This window comes from Diabrotica virgifera, chromosome 9 (genome assembly GCF_917563875.1).
Source record: "Diabrotica virgifera virgifera chromosome 9, PGI_DIABVI_V3a".
NCBI classification, from domain to species: Eukaryota; Metazoa; Arthropoda; class Insecta; order Coleoptera; family Chrysomelidae; genus Diabrotica; species Diabrotica virgifera.
In genome coordinates this window covers 28,944,642-28,972,233 of record NC_065451.1, presented here as the reverse complement: position 1 = coordinate 28,972,233, position 27,592 = coordinate 28,944,642, and the positions used below count along the sequence as shown (strand labels likewise).

General features: G+C 32.7%; 1 protein-coding gene across 2 annotated transcripts in view; it reads left to right on the top strand.

The window, feature by feature from the left end:
- The first annotated feature begins 5,445 nt into the window (after positions 1–5,445).
- LOC126892620 (gastrula zinc finger protein XlCGF57.1-like) overlaps positions 5,446–27,592 on the top strand; it is a 34,243-nt gene continuing 12,096 nt past the window's right edge. Inside the window, exons 1-3 of one of the 2 annotated variants that reach the window (XM_050662215.1) lie at positions 5,446–6,139; positions 6,936–8,019; positions 14,926–15,379. In XM_050662215.1, the coding sequence (XP_050518172.1) occupies positions 15,184–15,379 (196 nt within the window). In that variant the 5' untranslated portion in view covers positions 5,446–6,139; positions 6,936–8,019; positions 14,926–15,183. The remainder of the gene's footprint in view (positions 6,140–6,935; positions 8,020–14,925; positions 15,380–27,592) is intronic. The other variant, XM_050662214.1, reaches the window with a different exon arrangement.

Here is a 27,592-nt window from a genome sequence, read left to right as displayed (position 1 = left end):
GTACTTATTTAAGTTGTTTGTCGGGATTCCTGCTATCTTCTTGATGATTATATCCAGGTTCCATTCCTAGGTATTAATATTTGTTTATAAAGTAATAACTTATTATGCATGGACAATGTTGTTTCTTCCAATTAGCCAATACACTTTTTATATCTTTATTTTGGTTATATCTGGTTTTTTGTAGACCACTTTCAGCTGATTCTAAAAAAAATTAAAATGAACGGTAATTTTTCTATTCTTTACAATTAAAAATCAAAATATTTACAGGTAATACATGCATAAATGATTCGTTTCATAAAGAAAATTGAAAACGGATTTTATAATACTTACATAATTGTTTAAGAGATCCAGCCATAGCCAAAACTAGCATACTAAACAGTACAGTTGAGTACAGCAAAAAAAGCCACTAATTTCCATTTTTCACCCCCTTATCGATGCATTTTTTTCCAATCAAAATTTTTACTAAATTTTTAGGTTATCTTATGATGAAAATGAAATAATTGATGACTTGATGACCAATGACCACGCGACGCTACATAGATACTCGCGCGGCAAATTTGAAAATGAACGCAAATTGAATAGTAAATGGCCTCTCTTTAGAGTATGGAAAATTTTACCCCTCCAGGAGGACATTGTACTCTTTTCATAGAATATCTTGTGGTAACTTTCCAGCCATAATTTAATCAGATGTTCACGGAATAGAACTTTGATAGTAGAATTCCTGGAATGTTTTGTTGTTAGGGGAAACTTTTATTTTATTTATTCTTGAATATTTCCTGTTGTTAAACATTGTAACCAATAATTTACAAATAAGATTTTCATTACATTACATGAAATCAAAACATGTTTTGGATATTAAACTATATAGTTTTATAATTGTAATAATTTAATATACAATTTTGAATTAAGATTTAATCTTTCGATCTAATCGATTTAAACTACAGTAAAACTTGTGTTACCGGCCCCCTGCCAACACCGGCCACCTGTACTAACGGCCAGTTTAAAAATTCCCCACACTAATTACAGTAAAACCTGTCAGTAACGGCCGCTAAAAATGAAAAAGCTATTGGCCGATATAGAAAGGTGACCGGTATTGCCAGTTTTTGTAGTCTAGATATAATTGGTTTGGGGAATTTTTAAACTGGCCGTTAGTACAGGTGGCCAGTAACACAGGTTGTACTGTATATCTAGGCTACAAAAACTGGCAATAACGACCACTTTTCTATATCGGCCAATAGTTCTTTCATTTTAGTGGCCGTTAGTGACAGGTTTGACTGTATTTCATTAACGTAAAGTTAACGCAAGTTAATATTTTATTGAATTATTTTGCTATTTGATCTCGTAATTGGTATAATGTGTCCAATATAAGCGTTCATAAAACGTCCGTATTTCGTCCAGTATGGACGTCCAAAGTCGGACGTCCAAAGGACGTCCATATTTATTCCGTCCGAAGGACGTCCATATTTATTCCTTCCGAAGGACGTCCAACATGGGACGTCCGTTTATAGTCCATGGACGTTAGGACCAAAAATGGACCTATTTTGGACGTCCAAATGACGTCGTGTGCTATTAGGGAATTGTCCGTATTTCGTCCAGTATATATACGTCCATATTTGTTCCATCCGAAGGACGTCCAACGTCGGACGTCCATTTTTATTCCGTCCGAAGAATGTCCAACGTCGGACGTCCAAAGGACGTCCATATTTATTCCTTCCGAAGGACGTCCAACGTCGGACGTCCATATTTATTCCTTCCGAAGGACGTCCAACGTCGGACGTCCAAAGGACGTCCATTTTTATTCCGTCCGAAGGACGTCCAACGTCGGACGTCCAAAGGACGTCCATATTTATTCCTTCCGAAGGACGTCCAACGTCGGACGTCCAAAGGACGTCCATTTTTATTCCGTCCGAAGGACGTCCAACGTCGGACGTCCAAAGGACGTCCATATTTATTCCTTCCGAAGGACGTCCAACATGGGACGTCCAAAGGACGTCCATTTATAGTCCATGGACGTTAGGACCAAAAATGGACCTATTTTGGACGTCCATTGGACGTCGTGTGCTATTAGGGATATGGGAAACTTTTTTAATATCAATTTTACAAAAAAAAATCAGTCTTTATAAAGTGCTCTACATAGTCTAAAACCTAAGATGCAATCATCAGATATCAAATTTTGTCAACAGTATACGAGGTATGTCAAAAAATATGAATTTCACTCAAGAGCAAACTACCTTTATATTTCAAAATATCAAAAAGTTTTATTATGAAAAGTTATTTGTAATTAAAAACCATATTCAAATATGCAATAACAGCCTTCTACTTAAAAAAAAATTCTGAAATTTTCCTAAATTACCGATTCCGAACATCATTTTTATTTATTGGACATGTAATAACTCTTTTATTAATAATTTTAGGAAAAAAGTTATTCTTCCTAAAAATCTGTGCCTGGTCTAAACCTCAGAACCTCTAAACCTCAAAAACTACAAATTTGATTTTTCGGGAGAGAAAAAAAGAGTAATCAGTAGATTCGACGGGTAATTGGTAGCTGTGGCATCACTGTTGATAACACCAAATTTTTAGCCCACTGCTGGCTGCTGTCTATATATTATACGTCATACGTGAAAATTATCAAACTAAATAAAAAGAAGAAGAGTTTCAACATTTGAACTACTGGCGTCGTCCATATCTGTGATTGTCGATTGTGTACTGTGCCATAGCCACCTTTACTTTACAAGCCATGAAGAGAAAAAGGCAACATCGCAATTGATGACGTGCGTAGTCCGACTTTCGGACTACCGCTTTTGAAAACACAATTTTAAAGTAGCAATTCTGGTAAAATTTATAGTATTTTTTGAGTCGAACAAGAAAATATTATTAATTAGAAGTTTGTACAAAATAAAATTAAAAGTACTTCCTTGTAAGTAACGTTTATTATACAAAAAAAAAAACCAATAACAAGAATATACATGGGATTAATTTTTTTCGAATCCTAAGAAAACTAATGAGTATCTTTCAAAAATTTAAACGCAGAATGAAAGATTACGTTAGGACCGAGGGCCGAAAGTCCCTGAAAACTTCTATGTTTATTTTAATAAGTTACAGGGGCGAAAAATTAAGAAAATTTAGTGTGATTTTTAGTTTCAAATATGTCATTCAAAAACAACCTTTCATTCATTCTAAGGGACTTTCGGCCCTCGGTAATAAAGTAATCTTTCATTCAGAGTTTAAATTTTTCAAAAATACTTATTAGTTTTCTCAGAATTCGAAAAAATGATTGCATTTAAAATACACTGAAAATTTTGACAGGCGTCAAAATTTTGCATTTTGTTCCTTTCCCTTTAAAGTTTTTCGCACTTATTTAGAAACATCCTGAATTGGAAAAATGCGAGGAACTGCAGAAGGTTTTAACTAGGATTCGTTAATTTCTCTACATGTTTGTTGCCTTCCTTATCTACCCATTCTCTAACTCTCTCGATGTCATCAGAATAAAAATGTTTGGCACATACCACCGCTGATGTTCCAATAACAAAATTTTTCCTGTGGATACACTGTAACCAAAGTTCTCGCAGCTTTGGATCCTTTGGAAATAAAAAAGTGCTTTCTGGTTGTTCATTCTTTTTAAGACTGCTATCGTAATTGCTTTTGCACTCTGGCACACAGCAACGGCTTGGCATCTACAAAAACAAAAATTATAAGTAGGTATGCCGTATGTAAAATACCAAACTTAAAGAAATTTATATAAACTTGCGTGCATAGAAATCAGCCCACTCAAAAATTTGGTCATTTTTGATGTCTCGTATTTCCCGAACCTGTTGGCCGATTTAAATTGATTTTTGAAGTTATACTTCTTTACGGGCGTAATGACGGTGAAATTTTATATGGGAAAACCTAGCGACCGGGCGCATGCGCATTATAACTTTGTTCTGATTGGATGTTCAAATGACATGACAAAAATTATCCAATATGGCAGCTGTGGCACAGCTGTGGGACTGCGTTTGGTTATAATGTATGCTTGTTGCGTTTTAAAATTTGTAGGAAGAGAAACAACAAACAAAAAGTTAGTTAATGGTTATACTGCCTTTTTAAATAGTTTTCATATTATATTTTTGGACTTATTTACATAGAAGAGATGATTGTTTCATGCCAATGTGAAAGCTCATCAAACTGTGCCTAGTATGAGTGCCGCAGATCTCGCTTATTCAAAGCTAAAGAATCTTTCACTGGTAAGTGTTTTATAAATAGTTGATCAAATTTTGTTATGATATTTGAACATAGCCACTTTGCACGACGCAAGTGATTGCGAAATTTATTAGTCGTTATACGGGCTCCGATACCTACCTTGAACCTACCAAAATACATAAGTAGTATGTAATACTTTTATTTACATAATTTATATTTATATTTACATAATATATTGTCTTCTTACTCTATGTTTTGTTGTATTTTTTCAATTCTAAATCATTTCAATTCAAAATCAAAATAATTTAATTTAACATAAGTTAAAAATGTCAAAAGGTTAATCTGTTTAGTTAGACGATCTTCGCACATAATGACAAGCTGTCTCTGTGGCGCAGTTTTAATGCGAGAGAATCCCAATACAACGCAAATACCAGCCGCGTGGTAAGTTGGTTCGAATCCCAATAGAAACTTTTATTTTTTTATTTTTTTTTTATACATTTTATGATTGTAAGTATATTTATTATATAATTTTATTTTCAGAAAATACGTATTTAGTTAAAAAATTTTCCGACAATTAATGTTCAGAAATCATTTGTGGCATTTTTAGTGTGTTTGTGCATAGCCACCTTTACTTTACGTTTGTGTGTGTTTTATTTTTTTATTATTTTAATTTTTGGCACTGTTTTAATAAAAATGTTTGAGAAGTAGTAAGTATAAATTAATTTAATATTTAAATAAAATATAAATAAAAAGTATATTAATTTCGTTTATAATCATATAATCATATAATAGAAGTATAACTTCTTACGTGCGTACAAAGTACACACACATTCTTTTTTTAATATGTTATAGCCTGATTCTTTAACAATACCCCTGTAATAATATTGTTGCTAAATAAGTAAATTTTCATTGAATATATACCGGGTGTACGAATTAAACTGTCTTTTTTTTTCAAAGTTCGCATCACCCTATGGAATATTCATTCTAAGGGACTTTCGGCCCTCGGTGATAAAGTAATCTTTCATTCTGCGTTTAAATTTTTCAAAAATACTTATTAGATTTTTCAAGATTCGAAAAAAATGATTACATTTAAAAAACATTGAAAATTTTGACAGGGGTCAAAATTTTGAATTTTGTTACTTTCCCTTTAAAGTTTGTCGCACTTATTTAGAAACACCCTGTATTGATAAAAGACATATTATCTAGTTGTTAAAGTAGCTAACTTTTTTTTATTATTCAACATAAGCGAATGAATAAAAAACAGAATGTTAAGAAAACCTGAGGCTATAGTTGAGTTTTAATTTCACTATTTTATAAATGCCCGTTATACAATAAAAAATTAACTGCTTAGCAACAATATTATTACAGCGGTATTGTTAAAGAATCAGGCTATAACATATTAAAAAAATCACTTGAATCGGCCAACAGGTTTAGTAAATATAAGACATCAAAAATGACAAAAATTTTAAGTGGACGCATTTCTATATGCACGTAAGTTTATATAAAAATATATTATACTATAAAATATATTATATAAAAATATATTATATTGAACTAAAATCATCTTAATACATACCTTTTAATATTCTTTATAATTTGGAGCACGAAATATTGTAAAATGTTTGAGTTTTTCTGTAAATACAGTGAATATTATTTAAAAACATTTAAAAATAAATGAGAACTGTCAGAATTAACCGGTCTACGCTTAGATGTTGCCAAGTTTCAACTTCATGGCTTGTAAAGTAAAGGTGGCTATGACTGTGCAGACTGTGACTGTGAACTTTGCGATTGTTGTTGTTGTTATGTGTTATGTTTCTTAGTTTTTACGTTTCAATTCAATTGTTCTGTTCCTGTCTTCCTTTCACTGGTTCTGGTTCAATTCAACTCAACTAAAATTCGGTGCCCATGATGTGTTATATGTTGTAGTTGTATTGGAAACATCGTCTACAGCAAACTTTAGGTATGTATTACTAACACTGCTTTTTTATAAGCACTTTTACAAAAATTTGTGAAAATAGAATATCCTAACTATAACAAAAATACTAAAAAATAAATACAAGGTGGGTTGAGTCACTAATCTTTGATCTTTAACAGACTCAGTAGAGTCAGAGTGTTTAAATCTTAAGACACGATTCCAACAATGACTGCAGGTGGCAACTGCAACTGCAGACGTTAGTTGCAGTTGTCGCCGTGACCGACGTCACTACTTTGCACTATTAATTTGTATGAGACTGATTCCGACATCTAAATGCAACTGCTGTCCGGCAGAACGCCAGTTGCTAATAATGGGAGGGCTTAATGTGAAACAATGACAAGCCACACATGAGTTCAAAAAGAGTTAGTGTTATTCTTGGTTAAAATTATAGTACAACAAGCCATTAACAAATTATCTCAGCCCTTCGTTAATAGATGGCCCGATAAATCTATGGTCACACTATTGCATAGGCCTAGTTTGTTCTAGTATTCTAGTATCTACTCAACATAATGACAAGCCACATCAAAATGGTGAACATGGGCTGAAGCGTTTCAGATATTTATTGAGCTCTGAAGATTCTAGAAAGAAAAATAGCAAAGTTAACTTGACATTTGATGACAGTGGCCATGACCCTGACTATGTATAATCTAGAAGAGACACAATTAGTGAAAATCCAGGGATATGTAATTTTTTCTTAAATTTGGCTTGTCACATTATTATCATTCAAGATTAATGTAGTGGCTTATGACATGGCTTATTATATTATTGCATTTCTTTGTAGGATAATGAACAAAGTCCGTCAATAAAAACCCCGTCAAAAATTCCAACAAGTTGATGGAGACAAAGAAATAAACACTGTTTAACACCTATAGGGTTGAAACCACCCCGAACTCAGTCAATAATCGAAAATTCTGAATCTACGTACAGTCAAACCTGCCAAATCTGGATCAATGTGGCGACAGACCGATTCGGATATGAAAAAATCTGGATATCAAGACCACTACTTCTTTTAAAGTCTCTGAAACGTTTTCTCCTTCATACATTCCATTAATCAACGCCATCAATAACTTTCGTCGATAGATACATTTTATAGATTCTTAATACATTATTTCGCCATCTTTTAATTCTTCTTTTAGTGCGTTGTCCAACAGTAGATCCGGACGGCGCAGAACCGTCCGGATATGGGGAGGTCCGGATATGGCAGGTTGTACTGTATATCTAAAATTTGGTATTTATTATTAATGGAATAATATAACAAGCTACATTTTTTTTTAAATAAAGCCTGTTTTTTCTCGAGTTTCAAGTAATTTGATTAACCCTTTGACTGCGGGAACCTCATCCCGCTCGAGGCACTTTAGATGGGCGGTTCACGCCCATTCATTCAGAAACCATCTGATGACATTATATATTTTATATTTTGTTTACGTTATATTTTGTCTGTACGCAAATAATCACTAACCGCAGCGAAGCGGTTAGCCCTGTTGCATTTATGCGTTTCCCGCACATCTCGTGCACTACTAAAATTATGCAAATATGCGGTTCTCGCAGTCAAAGGGTTAATATTGTTGTCAACTGTAGTCCCATAGGGCATGATGCATCGAAATATCTAAACTAAAACAATAAAAGTTGTTACTGGATTTTTTAATATTATTTTTAACATTCAAAGTCAAATATCTCACTTGTACCTTTTTGAGGCTTGTCATTGTTTCACATTAAGCCCTTCAATTATACAAATTGAGGCGCTCAGAGCAACAGTGGTTTAATTCCCAAAACGAAGTTTTGAGATAAATGCAATCTTTGCATTAGTATTTCCATTGTGCTTATGGGATGATGCTACAAATTAAGTATTTAGCCAAATATAAGAGGTAGGTTATGTAGACCCTTATTAACCCGAAGATTTAATCTTGCTGCCTTTATTGATATATTAATCTAAAAATGCTTGATTTGTGGCTTAGGCCACTGTTGTTCTGAGCACCTCAATTAATAGTGCAAAGTAATGATCTCTGTGATGGTGACAACTGCCATCTGCAGTTGCCGTCTGCTGTCTTAAGTACAGTCCTCTCTCTCTATAACGATATGCAAGGGACCAGCAATTTTCATCGTTATAAGGAGAGATCGTTATACAGAGAGAGAGAAAAAAATCGTTATTGTATTTACAGTAGACTGGCGATTATCCGAGGTAATTGGGACCGTGACTACCTCGGATACAGAAAAACTCGGTTAACACTGATATAGGTTATTTTTTTTTATTTAACCTGCTCTACAGGCCTTGGAGGCCTAGGGCTAAGGCTAGGGACATAGGTTATATTGATAGAAAAACACGTAAACAACCATAGCTGTGGATATTTTAATGACAAAACTAATACAGTACTGTCTATAAATGACAAAAACATTTACCTTATCATATTACTGTTTAAAAAAGTCTTTGATTGATTTTTGCGTAAGCTTCATTCCTCTTTTTGAGGCGGCAATGTTGCGCCAAGGTTGAAAGTTGTAACTCACCAGTTATGACTTTTGCCTCGGTTAACCTAGGGGCTCGGATAACCTAGACTCGGATAATCGCGAGTGTACTGTACTAGTAATCATACTGTACTAAATAACTTGTGTTAATTTTCTCTATTGCCGAGTTATCGATAACTTTTCTTCAACCGAGAGTACTCTACGCTTTTTCGAAAACATCTTGACTGTTCACAGACTGAGATACAACCGAAACTGAAACTTAGAAGTCGTCAATAGAGGACAACATCTGTGTGAAAACAGTTAATATTTATATTTATTTATTTATACGGGCAAGCCCAATTCGGTAATACATTAATAAGATATTGATAATTACAGTGTTGAATATATAAGAATAAAATGAGAGAGTACAAAACATTTAAAAAGACATGACAAAGTAAAATAATTACAAAACATTAATTACTAACAAATAACAAGGTTATGACATTGCTAAATATTTAATTTGGTTAAATGGTTCTTAAAAACATCAACAGAGTTACCAAAAAGTAAAAGGTCACCTAGGGAGTTAGCAAGTCTTAGTGTTCTAGGAACAAAAGTAAAATATGAGTAATTATATCTATGAAAAGAAATATGAAAGGTTTGAATTTGTCTTGTTGATCGTGGTGGAACAAACAACAATATTTTAGCAAGGAGTTCAGGGCAGTAATATATGCCATTGATAATATTAAACAATACTGTAAGATCTTTACGCTTCCTACGGACATCCAGAGAAGAGATATTCAAAAATCGTTCCATATCTGTATAACTATAATTGATGTGTTTTTTGAACCCAATATATCTAAGAAAATTATGTTGAACACTATCAAGTTTGTTCTTGAGGTGTAAATAATGTGGGGACCAAACTGGAGAAGAGTAGTCAAGGTGCGTCCTGACTAAAGAACAATAGAGCATTTTAATAGCGAACACGTTCGTCAAATCACGAGTTGTCCTTTTAACAAAGCCAAGCATTTTCATGAATCTTTGAGTAATATTGTTGATGTGATGGTTAAAGCTCAGAGAGGAATCAAGAACAACACCTAAATCTTTATTTGAGTCTACCGTATCCAATAATTGATCATTTATGGTATAATTAAATACTGATAAATGATGATTCCGACAAAACCGGATAATGTGACACTTGTTGACATTCAAATCCATCCCATTATCAAGACACCAGTTGGCTAAATTATCTATATCTGATTGCAATGATATTGCATCATCTTGATTATTAATGATTTGATAACATTTAAGATCATCAGCGAATAAGAGAGCAGAAGTGTTAGAGAAGCAGGTGACGATGTCGTTAATATACAGGTTAAACAAAAGTGGACCCAAATGAGAGCCCTGAGGTACACCAGAGGTTACTAGAAAAGTGTTGGAGTAATGATGATTAACCCTAACCTGCTGTGTTCTATTTGTTAGGTAACTGCCCAACCACTTCAACACAGAACCTTCTATGCCATATAATTTGAGCTTATATAACAAAAGATCATGGTTCACCCTATCAAAAGCCTTGGAGAAGTCAGTATACACTGAATCAATCTGCAACCCCCTCTCCAAAGCTTCAGACAAGGGATCAACATAAAGTAACAAACTAAGTTCTGCTGATTTACGACAAGAAAATCCGAACTGTTGAGAATTTAGTATCCAAGAGCAGTCATAATTAAGGTAATCAGTAACAATACTCTCAAATACCTTGGGAATTGTGCCGAGGATAGAAATAGGACGATAATTCGTTATGTCAGCTTTATTACCTGCTTTGTAAATTGGAGTGACATAGGATAGTTTCCAAAAGTCAGGAAATTCCCCCAACTGAAGGGATTTATTAAAAATATGATAAAGCGGCCGAGACAGAATAAAAGAGAATCGTTTAAGAAAAATGGGAGAAATACCATCTGGCCCAGGTCCCTTGTTGACATTAAGAGTTGAAAGTTTTTCGTATATTTTTGAAATGGGTATAATATAGGAAGATACACAGACCTTAGACTGTATTAAATTGTTATTATGCTTAAGAGTTTTATTACTAAAAACTGAAGAGAAATGGCTAGCAAATAAATTTGCAATATCGTTGCCATTAGAGGCTAGTGTATTGTTGAGTGACATTGAGACAAGCATACTATTATTTTCTTTCTTACTGTTTACAAATTTCCAAAAATTTTTTGGATTAGCTTGGATCGAAATCTCAGTTGAATGTATATAATTAGCATAACAATTTTTTGATAAAATTTTGCACTGAGCTCTAAGTTGACTAAAACCTGCATAATTCTCAGGAGACCTGCTACTCTTGTAAATTAAATGGGCAGTCTTTTTGTCACGTATTAATTGTGTAAGTTCACTAGAATACCAACCAGGAAATTTCTTTGTACAAACTTTTTTCAATGGAACATACATATTAAGCACACAGTAAAGAATATCATAGAAAGTACCTATCATCTCGGAAAGTTCTTTATCACTTATAAGACTGTCCCAATCAATTGCTTCTAAGTATTGATAAATGCAAGGAAGATTAGCTTTATGAAAATCATAGTAGTATTCACCATCACCTGCAGTAGTGTTTTGATCAAAGTGTAGCTGTAAGATAGTTTCAAGTGGAGGATGATATAAGTCTGGAGGAATCAATATATCAACTGCCGAGGTTATCACAAACTCTTCTGATGAGAGAACAAGGTCTAGAATAGCGCCTCTAGAATTGACAATGTTATTTGATTGGAATAGATTATGAAGAGCACACATATTTGAGATAACACCAATCGCCTCCGTTTCTGCAAACGATGTATTAGGTTTAGCAGTTGCCGATGAGCAAAAGTCTTCAAGGGAGTTAAGGAGGGAAATAGGTTTAGAGGTTTCAAAATTTCGAATATTTGGAACTAGCATGAATCGATAGTATTACTATTCAAGAATGTGTTCTGAAAATTTCAAAGCAAAATTCGGAGTCCTTCCCAAGTTATGAGAATTATACGGAGCGCACGCGCGTAGAGCGCAATCTATGAGATTTGTTTCAAACGCGTTTTTCTCGAAAAGACTTTTTTTCGGCTTGCGTGACATCTAGCTCAAAAAATAATAAACCAATTTTAAAAAAACAAAGTGATTATTGTTCGTTATTAAATTGTCTTCGATATGAACCTCCAATCGGAATAAAAGATGGGTTTTAAGTGTATTTTAAGGGCAAATAACTGAAAAAAAAAAACGTTAAAAACTGATGGTTTTTTTTTTTTCAAACTTGCGTAATTTTTCAAATTTTTAGCCGATTTGAGGTTCATATCGAAGAGAAACTTGTAATAAACGTAAAATTTTTTGGATTTTTGATTTTAGGCGTAAATTACGACCTCTACATGGCACGCAAGCGACAGGTTCGTGCAGCGAACGTCCATGGGTGGCGGCCTAAAACTGTTCTATTTTTAAATATAATAACTTAAAAAAATTTGGACATATACTTTAGAATATGTAGAAAATGATCCCAAAGTTGCAAAAACAAAAAAAATTTTCAATCTAAAACAAATTCTTAAAAAACATGAAAAATCGGGCTCCTAAACCTATTTCCCCCCTTAAGGCACAATTCCCGAACGATAAAAGCCTGTTACTCAACTTTCTGCATATCGGATTGAAATTTGAACCACCAAATTTTTGCTAAATTTGTGCCACAAAATGAATCACTCACTAATCACTTTTTATCAAGTTACACCTATGCAAGAGCTTTGTCAGTTATTCCCTGTGTTTCAATTAAGTGTTATCTTTAATTGGTAAAATTCTTAGGGTTTAGTTATCTTAGTTATTGCCAAACGCAAATGGTTATCAGTTGTTTCTTGAAAAGTGAGGTCATCGGCTATTGAAAAGTTATCGTTGGATATCGGTATAGAGAAAGAATTAACACATTGTCCTTATGACGAACCAAACAATGTTTAGTATTTTGATCGTTATAGAGGAATTATCGTTATATAGGGAATCGTTATAAAGAGAGACTACTGTAGTTGTCAGAATCGTACCTTTAAAGATTTTATATCCACCAGATCATAAGATTGATAAAAGTCATTTCGAGTGTCTAAATTCTGTGAATGGGAGAGAAGTTGCCATAGTTTGTGTGATAGTGTTTTATAGAAAAGACTATGCCATGTCTTTAAGAATTCTAGTACTACATCTAAAGTTAATAAGACTTAACCCTAGATAGGTGGACACTCATAAATTTGACAACGCCCCTCTGTTTTCGTCTCAGTTCAGGTGCAATCATGTAAGTGGGTCGCAGACAGATTTCAGGTGGGTCGCGACTTGGCTCTTACAGTAGCTGAATGACATACAGAGTACAGAATAGTGTATCATCATAAGTAAGAGATGGGTCGGGAATATGAAAAAACATCAGAAGGTGGGTCGCCAGACATAAAAGCTTGGGAACCACTGATGTAACTTATGCCCATTTGCCTATACACTCCTCAATAGCTGTTTCTTTAGTCTTGATTTAACACCTTGGCTGTGTTTAGACAGTTTAGATATATTTATAAACTGACGTTGGGTGTGTTGCAAGGCATATATCGCCACTTCATAAGAACGTAGGCTTAAGTCAAAAAAGACGATTTTAGAGGAGATACATTTTAAAATTTTATAGATATGATCATGGGCATAACTCAGAATAAATTGTTAATTTAAAGAAATTACCTACACAATTTTGTTAGAAACATGTCTAAATACAAACTGTGATAACTAGATAAATTTATAAAGTGTTAAAATGGTTAAATTTTATCATTTTGTTACCCCTATTAGAGTTGAGTAATCCATTAACAGTATTAAGAGTTTGGAGGAGGTGGTCCAATGATGAGACTAATCGGCATAGTAGAGGGTCTGGATTTACTAGCCTATAATATTACAAACAGGGTTGGCAAAAACCAAGGTTTTTTCGAAACACCCAAAAAAAACAGGTTTTTTTGGTTTAAACCAGGTTTTTTTGATACAAAGTATAATAAGTCTAAATACTTTAAATATGAATAAATTATTTCATAAAATAATAGTAATAAATCATGAAAAAAAGGATTAACACAACTTTTAGTTTTATTTACACATACAAAAAATTAATATAACAAAAAAAATATCTTCAAACGTAATAATATTCAAAATAACTAAGTTCGAAAGTAAAAAGATAGAATTTATTTATCTTGATTTTCTTTATTTGCGGCAGCTGTAGTAAAAACTTTAAATAAAAACACCATGGAGGCTAAATAAAAAAAAATAAAAATAAAAAAACTAGATTTAAACCAACTGGTTTTTTTTAAGAAAAAAACCAGTTGGTTTAAACCGTGGTTTAATTACAAAGCCATGATTTGTGCCATCTTAGACTTCTTGCTCTTGGAAATATGATGGGACAGTGTACATCAACTAAGAAATTTATGATTTGTGAAACAGTAAATCAAGATTACTTGGAATGGAACTGAGAGCTTACCATCTGCTTTTTTTGGTGTTACCTTTGACACCACAGCGTAAGGTTGGGTGCTTAGAATAGTGTAGAGCTCAGCAAAACTGAACTGGCCAATGTAATTTTGTCTGCGTCAGTGATGAATCTAGGTTTTGATTGGCTGGATATGATGGGCACATAAGGGTAAGACGTTTTTGAGGTGAGAGACGAAATATAGACATGGCTGTTGAATGTCATACAGCAAGATAAACAAGCATTATGGTATGGGGTACCATATGTTTGGAAAGCAGATCACCTCTAGTTCTTATTAACGGCACTCTGAGAGCTTGATGATATATTGGTGAAGTACAGTTTTACATTCCTACCTACAAACTTTTAATAGAATAACGCAAGGCCTTATATTTCCTGAAACCATGGAGTTCATACAGGAATCTGGTAGAAACTTTGGAGTAGCTATCAGGGTCAGCTGATTTGTCATGCATCAAACATGGATTGGATATGGCAGGTCGAAATTTAAATCAAGTGCCACATTCTCCTCCAGCAATCATAGAAGACCTGTGGCATGCCATAAGAAGAATATGGATGAGTACCTATTCCACAATATGATATAACCACTAAATTTGGTCAATGCCCCCTAGAGTACCTAACTTAGTGTATAGAGTATACAAAATCAAGGAAGAGCCACTCATTATCAATTTTTTTATGAAATGACGTTGCAAATTTGTTTATAATCTTATCAATTAATAAAAATATTAGGTATAATGTAAAATAGTAAGAATATTAGAAGGTGTTGCATTTTTTTGCCATCAGTATACTAAAAATTGTATATGTACTTTACTTAATATTAAGTTGTAAACCAAAATCTTCTTTCTTTCAGGTTTGAAAATCCCTCTCAAAATCTTGAAGGCTACACCCAAGCAGAATATTAAAAGAATTAGACAATAGATATAAGAACAGACACTGATCGCTGAGGCAAGACAAAAGTGTTTCCTCCAGAATTAATGAAGGACATAACCCATAATAAGAAGAAAATATTGTGGGGTTATGCTGTGACCTTGTTTCATGTTAATATGGTTCTGAAATGAAAATATATTCTCAGTACACCACTTTGTACACTTGGTTACTCTAAAAAATCATGTCTGATCAAATAGAAGTAAAACAAGAATTTAGTGAAGTGTGTAAAAAAGAAGAAGATGATGATGAGTTGGGTGATGCACTACTGGATACTTTTAAAATCGAGATTAAGGAGGAGCCTAAGAAGGAACGTACCAGTGCTACATTTGATTCTGCAGACCTTAAGAAATCTATAAAAACCGAAGAAGAAGAAGATGGTAAGTAAATAAAAAGCATAATAACGTTCAACCCAAACCCTTTTTTCAGTGTCATTAATGTTGACGTCAAATAGGATTTTCAGAAAGTCTTGAATAGGGCTTTTCAATTGTTCATTTGTTTTGGGCTCTTGACATATGTCGTATAATATTAATATGTCTATGTCAATGTTATTGGTTTATACTGATTATAAATACCAAAGACATAATGATATATACTAAATTCACAATCAAGATGCAGTAGAAATAAACAAACCAAGATACATTAAATGCTACTAGGAGCACTCCCGAATCATAATTTACAATGTATAAAGTTTAGAAATCATGATTTGGATTTACAATGTATATGCATTGTAAATTATGATTTGGGAGTGCTTGTAGTAGCATTTAACGTGTCTTAATTTGTTTACTTCTACTGCATCTTGATTGTAAAGGGCCTAGCCGGGTAAGATGGTGAAAAGTGCCCCCAACTCGATTTAAATTCCATATAGGCCACTTTTTAGCACATATAGAGGAACTCACTTTCTGAAATTTTTAGCCCCCTAGGTGGGCACGTGACCCCCCTAGAGCCTAATTAGGCTTTTTATGTTTTTGTTTTTTTATCTCAGCGGCATCAAGAGCTAGCCAAAAACTTTATTTAAAAAAGTTGTAAGTTTCAAAAAGATCTATAAGAAATTTTTTTTTTAAATTTTTTGGCGGGAAATTCGAATTTTTAGAACAATTTTAAACTTTTAAATAACTCTGAAAAAAAATAAGACACTCGTTTTTACGAAAATCAATTATAACGTGTATTTTTTCACAATATTTCACCCTGAATTTTTTCAGATTTTTAAAATTGGTGAAACATACCTTTTTTACAATAAAAAACCGCATTTTTTCGTTTTTTGATACTAATTTTATACATATTTTTCAAAAAAGGTAACACCGTCACTAGAATAGGTAAAAAAACTGAAAAATAATTGGGGTTTGCTTTATAAAATTTTTTTGTAACGCCATCCATTTTCAAGATACAGGGCGTTGAAGAAAACAAAATTTTACACATTTTTTACGATTTTGCTGAAACTACGGGCAACATTGTAATAAAACTTGGCGGGTTTTAAAGCCAAGCGTCCACAGACCCGCATCGTACGCAACGGATTTTAGTTTGCCTTACAATTATTGCCGATAATGCGATTCGTACGATGCGGATCAGTGGACGTGTTTACATAAGTTTCTGTACAAGGCAAACTAAAATCCATTGCGTACGATGCGTACGATACGGCTCTGTGGACGCTTGCCTTAAGAGGTAGTTATTGTGCATGTTTTTATTGAAATGTTAAGTCTGTTTTAGACTATACCTTTTTTTGTTAACAGAAAATGGTATAACAAAAACTTACATGAAATGATTGTGTACAATATTAATACACGAAGTTTTGTGTATTACATTGTCACTTTTTCCTATTAGCGTATGTTATGTGATTCTGCGCATTACATGCTAAAAACGTACTTTTTTATATTTTTGTGATGGTACATGTAGGTACTGGTACTGTTAACCTCAATTTTCTTCTTATTTTCTGTTAAGAATATTTTAACCTCATTTTCCTCAACATTTAACCTAGTTAGTTTTATCTTTGATATTTTATATTAAAAAGATGTTATATGATGGATAAGAAAACTCTATTATTATCAGCTGCTTCCATTGCAACATTTCTTAAAAGAAAAGTTAACCTTAAAAGAACCAATGTGACAGTATAACGAATATAACCTAACTGCGCATGCCTGTGTACTAAAAATTGTTATCAAATAGGACATGTTCTAATTTGTATAACATTTTCTGTTAACAGATTTTGTTTCCTGTTTTACATTGTGACAAAAATTAGTATACCATTTTCTTATATCATTTTATGTTATAGTCTAAAACAGACTTTAGCTATCCTGATCCCCAAGTATATGTAAATCAGGTTGGCAATATTGACAGTTGAAGTAGTCTAATAAAATGGTCGTCACGAATAGGGCTTTTCATCGATTGTCATTTGTTTCGAGCTTCTGTCATATTTTGTATAATCTGTGTATAATATTAATATACACGGATTATACGACATATGACAGAAGCTCGAAACAAATGACTGTGAATGAAAAGCCCTATAAGTGTTGCATGTGAATTATGTCTCCCAGTAAATATACCTAATTAATAAGTACTCGGCAAGCTTCCTTCTCCAAAAGGTTATGGACTCCAGTTTTACATGCCAAGAGTACATTCAATAAGAAGTAAAGTTTTTTAGTGTTGCTGTTTATACCGACCGGCAGTGTTGTGAGTGACCGCAAAAAAATGGCAGTCCAAGGTTTAAATGGCGCGAATTCAACCGTGAGTTTGTATCCGCAATTAACATCTACGAACTTTTCGTCATGGAAATTTAGATTAGGCAATCTTCTAGATGCCAAAGGTGTTAAAGATTTTATTACCACTGAAGTAACTGCAACGCAATTCACACAATTATCAAGAGACGAGCAAAATCAACATAACAAGCATGATGCAACAGCAAGATCGATCATTGTCACATGCATTACAGATGAACATTTAGAATATATTCGTGACTGTGACTCAGCATTCGAAATGATAAAAAGTTTAGAAAAAGTGTTTGAAAGAAAAAGTATTCTTTCTCGTTTATATGTGCGGAAAAAGTTGTTAACGTTGAAATATAAACAAGGTATCGATTTACAAAAATTTTTCGTTGAATTCGATTCTTTAATCCGAGAGCTTGAATCGACTGGAACTACAATCGAAGAAGATGACAAGGTATGTCACCTTTTGTTGACAATGACAGATACGTTTGACACCGTTATTACTGTCCTAGAAACTTCAAATGATAAACTATCTGTTGATTTCGTTAAAGCAAAATTATTAGATGCAGAATTGAAGCTGAAAAATAATGTACAAGAAAGTGAAGAATCCTCTTTTTATACGAAGCAATACAATAAAAAACCCCGATGCTCATTTTGTGGACTTGAAGGCCATCTAGTGTCCAATTGTTTCAGAAAAAACAATAATCGAGGTAGATTTTTTCGAGGAAATAACTATTCCCGTGGCAGAAGAGCCAATAATGATACACAAGGTAAACAGAATACAAGAATCTACAGGTCGAGCAAGTCTCGTAAATTTCACGATTGCGAGCCACGCTTCACGCAACCGTGTTTGCGTACTTGTGTTTCGAGTTGCGTGGTCTTGCGGAGTTATATTTACCAAATTTAAATCCGTTCCAACATGCTGTCAAAATTAAATCAATATGTCAATATGGCTACTGGGTGTAAAAGATAAATCTTATTCTATCTGTTCTTAATGAGTTTTAGATAATTTTAGTTGTATTTCTTTGTAATTTTGTGTTGTACAAAGATTAATTTAACATTTTCTCTGGAAGTATTAATTTAGAAAGATAATTATGCTTCATTGGTGTTGTGTTTTGAAGTGTGAAATGCAAAGTAATTGTGATAAAGTTCACTTTTAAACTGAACTAAATAAGGTATCTGAGAGACAACAATGGTTAAATGCAATACAATGTACAGGTTTTACTAGCGAAATGAAAATTTTCCTGTCCTGTCTGCTGTAATCATTTTATATCTGGTAAGTTACAATTACAACAGTAACGATTTTTGAAGATATTAACATTTTAATCTTATAGGAAAACCAGCCGACTTAATCGATAATAACAATCTCCAGATTGGGTTCCTTCAATAAATATGGGCTATAAACACAATGAAATAAGTTCCCCAAAATCTAAAATGGAGTGGTATCAAAGGAGAATAATTAAAGGAAAAAATATTCATATTGAAATTATTTATAAGGCACTGGACTGTCTTAAATTCTACAATAATACTAGGTGGGTAAATGATTTTAGACATTTTTCATTAAGAGTAGATTAAGATTAAGTAGATTTTCATTCAGTAGATTTAAGACTTGTTTACACAGGTAGAGTAATGATGCAAGTACTTGATAGAGTAGAGTAACTCTACCTGTAAAAATGCTCAGCACAGTAGAATAGCTGGTAGAGTGTATAGTTGGAGTTAAAGTAGAGTGACTAGCAACCTATGGCAAAGTAACTACTCTATGACCACCACTACTGCCAAAATGTCTACTCGGCTGCACACTCTACCCATGGAACACGCTCAATTATGGCAGAATAGAGTAGGTAGGAGAGTACATGGGGGCGCTGTCATTCTGGCTGGAATTGTGTTTTGTGTAAATAGTGAAAATGAAGTTCACCGAAGATGAAACTTTAAAACTTGTAGAGCTATAATACGGCGAATACCAGTGTTTATGGAATTTAGGTAGTGTATACTACAGAAATAAAAGTTTGCAGCAAGCTGCGGAGGATGAAATCGTCGAAAGAATGGCAAAGGGGGCTTTGGAGTAAACGAGCTTAAGCAAAAAATTAAGAATTTAAGGTGCACTTATAATCAAGAGTGTTTAAAAATACAAAAATCGGTTTCACTATACTAGCATCAGTAATATACTTGTACTCTCCTCATGTGAATGGTATCAAGCCATTTTTGGTAGAGTACTACCGCTACTCTACTCTCCTCAAAACTCTACCCATGTAAACAAGTCTTTAGAAACAGTGGAAAATGAGGTAGCTAGTAGAGTAGTAGTAGAGTAAAATATACTGGTTTAGCAAATTACAATGTTTTAAGGTAATACAGTAGCGATAAACAGGTAGCCAAAACGTGTTCCAAGATTGTCACTGTAATTTTGAATATTTTTTCGAGGCATTTGGCACACGTATTCGTAAAATAATAAAGAATGGCGGTACAGAGCCCAATTTGAAAAATATATTAATATGTGGAAATTACTCTGTAATTATACAATATTTAAAAAACGAGCCTGTACCGCCATTAAGAAGAACAAAAAAATACACTTTCTTCAAATAAACTTTTTTTTCCGATGCCTAGATTTTGTGTAATTTTGGAACTACTAATGAAATAAAAAATTTTAGTAGTTCCAAAATAACACAAAATCGGATAAAAAAGTTGTATTTGAAGAAAGTGTATTTTTTTGTTCTTCTTAATGGCGGTACAAGCTCGTTTTTTTATATTGTATTTAATTACAGAGTAATTTCCACATAATAATATATTTTTCAAATTGGGCTCTGTACCGCCATTCTTTATTATATTACGAATATGTGTGCCAAATATCTTGAAAAATATTCAAAATTACAGCCGCAATCTTGGAACACATTTTCGCTACCTGTTGATCGATACTGTTTCCTCTTAGATAGTTTTAATAGTTATTTATGATATAAGTATTAAAAGTACAATTTTAAGACGCGCATGTGAAAGTTAACTTGAAAAAATAATTTTATTAATGTTTTGACTTCCACATCAGATGTCATTATCAAAATACAAAATATTTATTATTATTAGGTTTGTTCTAGCAAACAGTCAAACTAGTCAAAAACCATCAGCAAACAGTTGGTCAGTAAAAGAACATAATACAGTCACCAGTGCGATCCCCTCTACTCGCGCTGGTCCACTATTCGCTGATGGTTTCAAACTGATGCTAGAACAAACCTATTATTATTATGCATATCATTATCTGTAAATAATATTTCTTCTGATTGTTAATTGTAAAGGATAGAAAAATTACCATTTATTTCATTTTTTTTAGAATCAGCTGAGAGAAGTGGTCTACAAAAAACCAGGAAGGAAACGGAATATGTGGCTACGAAAGGCAAAAGAAAGGTTTACAAAGCAAATGTGACACATTTTTTTGAAATATTTAGGAATATCAGTAAATTGCATTAAAAAAATGTATGAAAAGATTTTGTTCAATAAAAATGTTTATATTTATCAAGGATGTATTATTTGGTATGGCCACATATCGTCAGTGATGTAATAATACATCCTATTTGTTTTTTCATGAGTTTTGTAAGAGAGACTAAAAACTTGTCTTAGGGTCACCTCCTGTTTTCATATGATATTTTTTGACTTGTTTTGTAGTAAATTAAACTATCTATGAACTACAAAACAAGTCAAAACTTACATATGAACACAGGAGGTGACCTTAAAACATGTTTTTCCATTTCTCATACAAAACTCATGAAAAAACAGATAGGAGGTATTGTCACATCAGCAAGGATGTACAGTGATAAGTGCCCTAATAACCGGCAAAATATGGGCAACATATTTAGTTGTGAGATAAAAAGAAATGAAGCTAGTCGAGCTGGGAAATTTAGCGAAATTAACCTTTAAATTTACGTTATATTGATCCCACCTTTACACATATCGGAGGAGTATGTCAACTAAAACTGTCACTGTGACAGTGGTAGTTTCCAAACTCGTCTGATACGTCTGAAGGTGGTACACAATCAATACAATCTAAATGTATAAGTTAATATCGCTAAATTTCCCAGCTCAACTAGTTTCATGTCTTTTTATCTCACTACTTAATACATCTTTTGTGCTATTTTGCCGGTTATTAGAGCGCTCATCACTGTATTTCTGGTATATCCAGGGAATGTCTACAAAATATATTTTGAATGTCCAGAGAACATTCGTGGACATTCATGGAATGTTCCAATAAGACATTCAGGTAATGTTTAAAATGCTGACACAGGATTTTCCTGGGATGTTCAGGGAACATGTTTTCGGGGATATTCCAGGAATTTTTCAATGTCTGTGTACCTTCTATGGACCTATATGGAATATTTTGGTGTTATTACCGCCGCACTCCACTTGCGATTTGTAATCAGGAAGATTGAACACATTGTTTCAAATACAAGTCAATCCATTTGTGACTAAATAATCATGGATTGACTTCTATTTGAAAGAATGTGTTCAATCTTCACAACTACAAATCGCAAGTGGAGTCCGGCGCTTAGGGCTACTTCCTCTTCGGTATTATGTATTATACTACAGAAATCAGGAACTTTCCTTCTAAATATATGTATGCATCTTGGCCATCAAACATATTCTTCCAAACATTTTTTTAAGGGGTTACATAGGTCTTGTGGGTAAAAAAAGTGACTTTTTAAAAAAATTATATCTCGAAAACTAAAATTTATTTTTATTTATAATTGGAACATGTAAAAGTATAGTACTTAAGGTAGTCTCAAAAAAAGTTTCAGCCAAAAATATTCATTTTTGTAGAGTTTAAGTTTTTTTGCGTTGGCAGCATAACTAGTCTCATCTGAAATCAAAAAGTTTCTTGTAGTTTATACCTCTGGCTAGAATATGAACGAAGGAATTTAAAAAAATTAAATTTGAAGATTTTACATAAGTTTAAACACATTTTTGACCCCAATTTTTCTGATTTTTAAAGTAGTTTTTTTTTTATAAAACAAAAATGACCTCATCTAATAAAAAATCCTTTGTTTATTCACTAGCCAGAGGTATAAACTACAAGAAACTTTGATTTCAGATGAGACTGGACTTGTTATGCTGCTCACTGCAAAAAAAGGGCTGTTGTGGAAAAATTGCAGTCAACTCTACAAAAATGAATATTTTTGGCTGAAATTTTTTTGAGAGTACTATACTTTTACATGTTTCAATTATAAATAAAAATAATTTTTAGTTTCCAAGATATAATTTTTTTAAAAAGTCACTTTTTTTACCTGCAAGACAACAACTTAACAAATTGTTGATTTCAAATTGTAACAATTGTTTTGCAAAGTATGCTGCCTTCTTGTATTTTCTGTGTTATCTTCATCATACAATTACTTCATCTAAAAACTTTCTGCGATATATTCGCAACAACAAAAACAAACAAAACAAAAAAAAAATAAAACAAAAGTTTAACCACCTTCACACCACAGAATCAAGCGATCAAGTTACACAAATTTTCAAACACCTCACCCGACACAGCGTCTCAAGTACGATTGCGCGAATTGGTAAATATAACTCCGCACGACCACGCAACTCGAAACACAAGTACGCAAACACGGTTGCGTGAAACGTGGCTCGCAATCGTGAAATTTACAAGACTTGCTCGACCTGTAGATTCTTGTAAACAGAATATACATGTAGCCGAAGACGAAGTAAGTTTTATCACAGCCCTACCAGCTGAAAATCTCAAGAATGATGACAGCCAAATTTCGTTTATAATAGATTCTGGAGCATCACAGAATATGTGCAGCAATAAATATAAACAATTTATAAGCAATATTATTGAAATTGAGCCTGTTGGCATTAAAATAGCAGATGGAAGAGTGATGACGGCTCGTACAAAAGGTAAATTAAAAGTTTATTACAATGAAACTCCTATTAACATTGATGTTCTCATTTTAAATGAACTAGAATATAATTTATTATCAGTCAGTAAACTAAACAGTTTAGGTTTCACAGTAGTATTTAAAGAAAATAAGGCTGAAATAAGAAAAAAGAACTTTAAACTTATTTGCTATAAACATAAGAGTAACTTATTTGCTGCAAATTTTCAATCTAGTTTAGTAGCAAAGCCTAGCGATAAAGACTTATGGCATTTACGTTTAGGACACGTAAATAGAAGGGGACTACAATTGTTGGGACTTCCCTATTCAGATAAACTATGTGACTCGTGTCAACAAGGAAAAGCCACAAGGCAACCTTTTAAAGAAGTTATATACAAAAAATCCTCTAGAGTTGGGGAACTTTTACATGTTGATACTTGGGGACCATCCAAAGATCCCACATTTTCTGGTGAAAAGTATTACTTATCAATTATTGATGATTTCTCACATTTTAGTGTTGTATATTTAATGACAAGAAAAAGCGAAAGCGAATCACATCTTATTAATCATATTGAAAAATTAGCTGCAGAAGGCAGAAGAGTATCTAGAATAAGAATGGATAAAGGTGGAGGATGTCTTCTAAATATTTTAAAAACTATTGTATACAACATGGTATAGTACAAGAATTTACTGCAGGGTACACACCTCAGCAGAATAGTATAGCCGAACGACTTAATCGTACTATTTTAGACAAAGTAAGAGCAATGTTTGTAGAAACAAATCTTCCAAAGAGTTTGTGGGGAGAAGCAGTTAGAACAGCTGTTTATCAGCTTAATCGAACTCCATCACGAGCAATTGAATTACAAGTACCAGCAGAAATATACTTAGGCAGACTTGACTTGTCTAAACTCAGAGTTTTTGGTTCAAAAGTATGGTACTACAACCTACCAAAGCAAAGTAAATTAGAACCAAGAGCAAGTAAAGGTGTAATGGTTGGATACAGTGGTGCTGGTTATAGAATTTGGAATCCACTGACCAAGCAAATCAAAATTTCAAGAGATGTTGTTTTCGATGAAACACAGTATAAATATTCTCCAGAAATATCGTCGAATAATCAAAATATTGAGGAAATTTTACCAAGCCAAAATGAATTGGAAACATTTGAAACAAATTATGAAGAAAGTACAGTCCAAACATTAAGAAACACTACTGAAATTAATTCACAAGATGAAGAACCAGTAAATTTACAAAATACCAAAATTACTTCCTCCAATAGAGAAATAAAACAACCTTCGAAGTTCAAAGACTATGAACTTTATTATGCATATTGCTTAGTTACATCAACACCAGTAACTTATGAAGAAGCAGTAGAGGAGGATGAATGGAAGCAGGCAATAGAAACAGAACTAGAATGTCTTGAAAAAATGAACACGTGGAGTGAAGCCACAAAAATACCTCATGATCAACAAATCATAAATACAAAATGGGTATTTAAAACAAAAAGTGATGGCACGAAAAAAGCTCGCTTAGTCGCCAAGGGTTATGAAGAAGAAGTGTTTTTAGATATATATTCACCGGTAGCTAAGATGGCAAGTGTAAGAATTTTATTATCACTGGCTCTCAATAACGACTGGAAGGTATACCAATTAGACATTCCTTCAGCGTTCATCAATGGAGTGCTACAACATGATGTTTATATTCATTGTCCTAAGGGTTATAAACGACAAAGCAAAGTTCTCAAACTAGAAAAGGCTTTATATGGACTGAAAGAATCACCCAAATGCTGGAACCAACGATTCAACAAATGGGCAATCAAAATTGGTTTTAAAAGTGCGGAAAGTGACTGTTGCGTTTATACAAAGAAAAATGTGTGTATGTGTATATGGGTCGATGATATCCTATTGTGCGGTGAAGATAGCGATTCGATTCAAAAAATTATTGAAAGTTTAAAAAGTGAGTTTAACGCAAAAAATCTCGGTTGTGTAAACAACTTTTTGGGTATTGATTTTGAATATTCTGTAAATAAAAATGATGTAAAAATGTATATTTCTCAAAAACCCTTAATCAATAAGATAATTGAGAAATTTAATATGACGAATTGCAATGTTAGCAAAACACCAATGGAAACAGGTTTTCAGGTTGACAAAACTAATGCTAATAATCAAATCTCTGTCAATGTGCCTTATAGGCAATTAATTGGAAGCTTAATGTATATTGCATTGGGTAGTCGCCCTGACATAATGTTTTCAATCTCTTATTTAAGTCAATTTCTCGATTGTCCTGATGATATATTATGGAAAGCTGCTAAACGTATTATTAGATATTTAAAAAATACAATTAATTTCTGTCTTATATACAGTAAAAATATAAAAAGAAAACCTTTAATATTTGCATATTCAGACTCAGATTGGGCAGCAAATGTAAATGACAGAAAAAGCATGTCAGGAGGTATAGTATATTTTCTAGACAATCCAGTTTCATGGTATTCAAGGAAACAGAGCACTGTTTCATTGAGCAGTACTGAGGCCGAATATATTTCATCAACTGTTACATGTTGTGAGTTATTGTTCACAAAAAACTTAGCAGAAGAATTATTGAACGAGAAAATAACTGGTAGTATATTATATATAGATAACCAGGGAGCTATATGTATTGCAACAAATTCATTTAAAGGTAAAAGGTCTAAGCATATAGACACAAAATATCATTTCATTCGAAATTTAATTGAAAACAATGTAATTACTTTACAGTACATAAATACAAAATCAAACTGTGCTGATATTTTCACTAAAGCTCCTTCAAATGAAATATTCTCATGTCTCAGAACTTTGATCAAAATTCAAGAATGTTGAAAGTTTTTATAGATTAGTACTTTTATACTTTAGGCACAACTCATGTGAATTATCTATTTGCTTTTTTTATTTTTTATCATATTCTCATGTTAATATTTTTTGAGTTAATGAAAGTTATTTTTTTGAATATTTTTCTATATATGTATGAGTTGTAACCTGAGTAATGTAGGATGTATAAGTATGTTTTTATGATTTCATTTAGTTCAATTATTGTCAAGACTTGGTTAGAGTCAAGATTGTTGTTTAGTCGACAATTCATCCAAATTTACTATTTATGTAAATGTTGTATAAATTGAGAGGGGGTATTGAAATGTTAGCTATCCTGATCCCCAAGTATATGTAAATCAGGTTGGCAATATTGACAGTTGAAGTAGTCTAATAAAATGGTCGTCACGAATAAGTGTTGCATGTGAATTATGTCTCCCAGTAAATATACCTAATTAATAAGTACTCGGCAAGCTTCCTTCTCCAAAAGTTTTGACATACAATTAAGGATTTGATATTCATCATTGCGCGCATGGGGGTATTGGTCTGAACTTTTTAAAGAATAAAGATAGTACGCCACTGACATATTTTAAATTAACAATCGTTTTTGAATTCCTCGTTCAATTTGTGACAAAAAATCTATCTTCTTATTTTTTCATACGACGCACCATTTTTATTCAAAAAATAAAAGATCTTAATCCTTACAAAGCATTCGAACTTCTAGTAGTTTCTACATCTACATACATAAACTCGTACATCCATTATATAAAATTCTTAATTGTATGTCAAAAAATGCACAATAACTACCTCTTAAAACCTGCCAAATTTTATTGCAATGTTGCCAGTAGTTTCGGCAAAATCGTAAAAAATGTGTAAAATTTTGTTTTCTTCAACGCCCTGTATCTTGAAAATGGATGGCGTTACAAAAAAATTTTATTAAGCAAACCCCAATTATTTTTCATTTTTTTACCTATTCTAGTGACGGTGTTACCTTTTTTGAAAAATATGTATAAAATTGTATCAAAAAACGAAAAAATGCGGTTTTTTATTTTTAAAGGTACGTTTCACCAATTTTAAAAATCTGAAAAAATTCAGGGTGAAAGATTGTGCAAAAATACACATTATAATTGATTTTCGTAAAAACGAGTGTCTTAGTTTTTTTTTCAGAGTTATTTAAAAGTTTAAAATTGTTCTAAAAATTC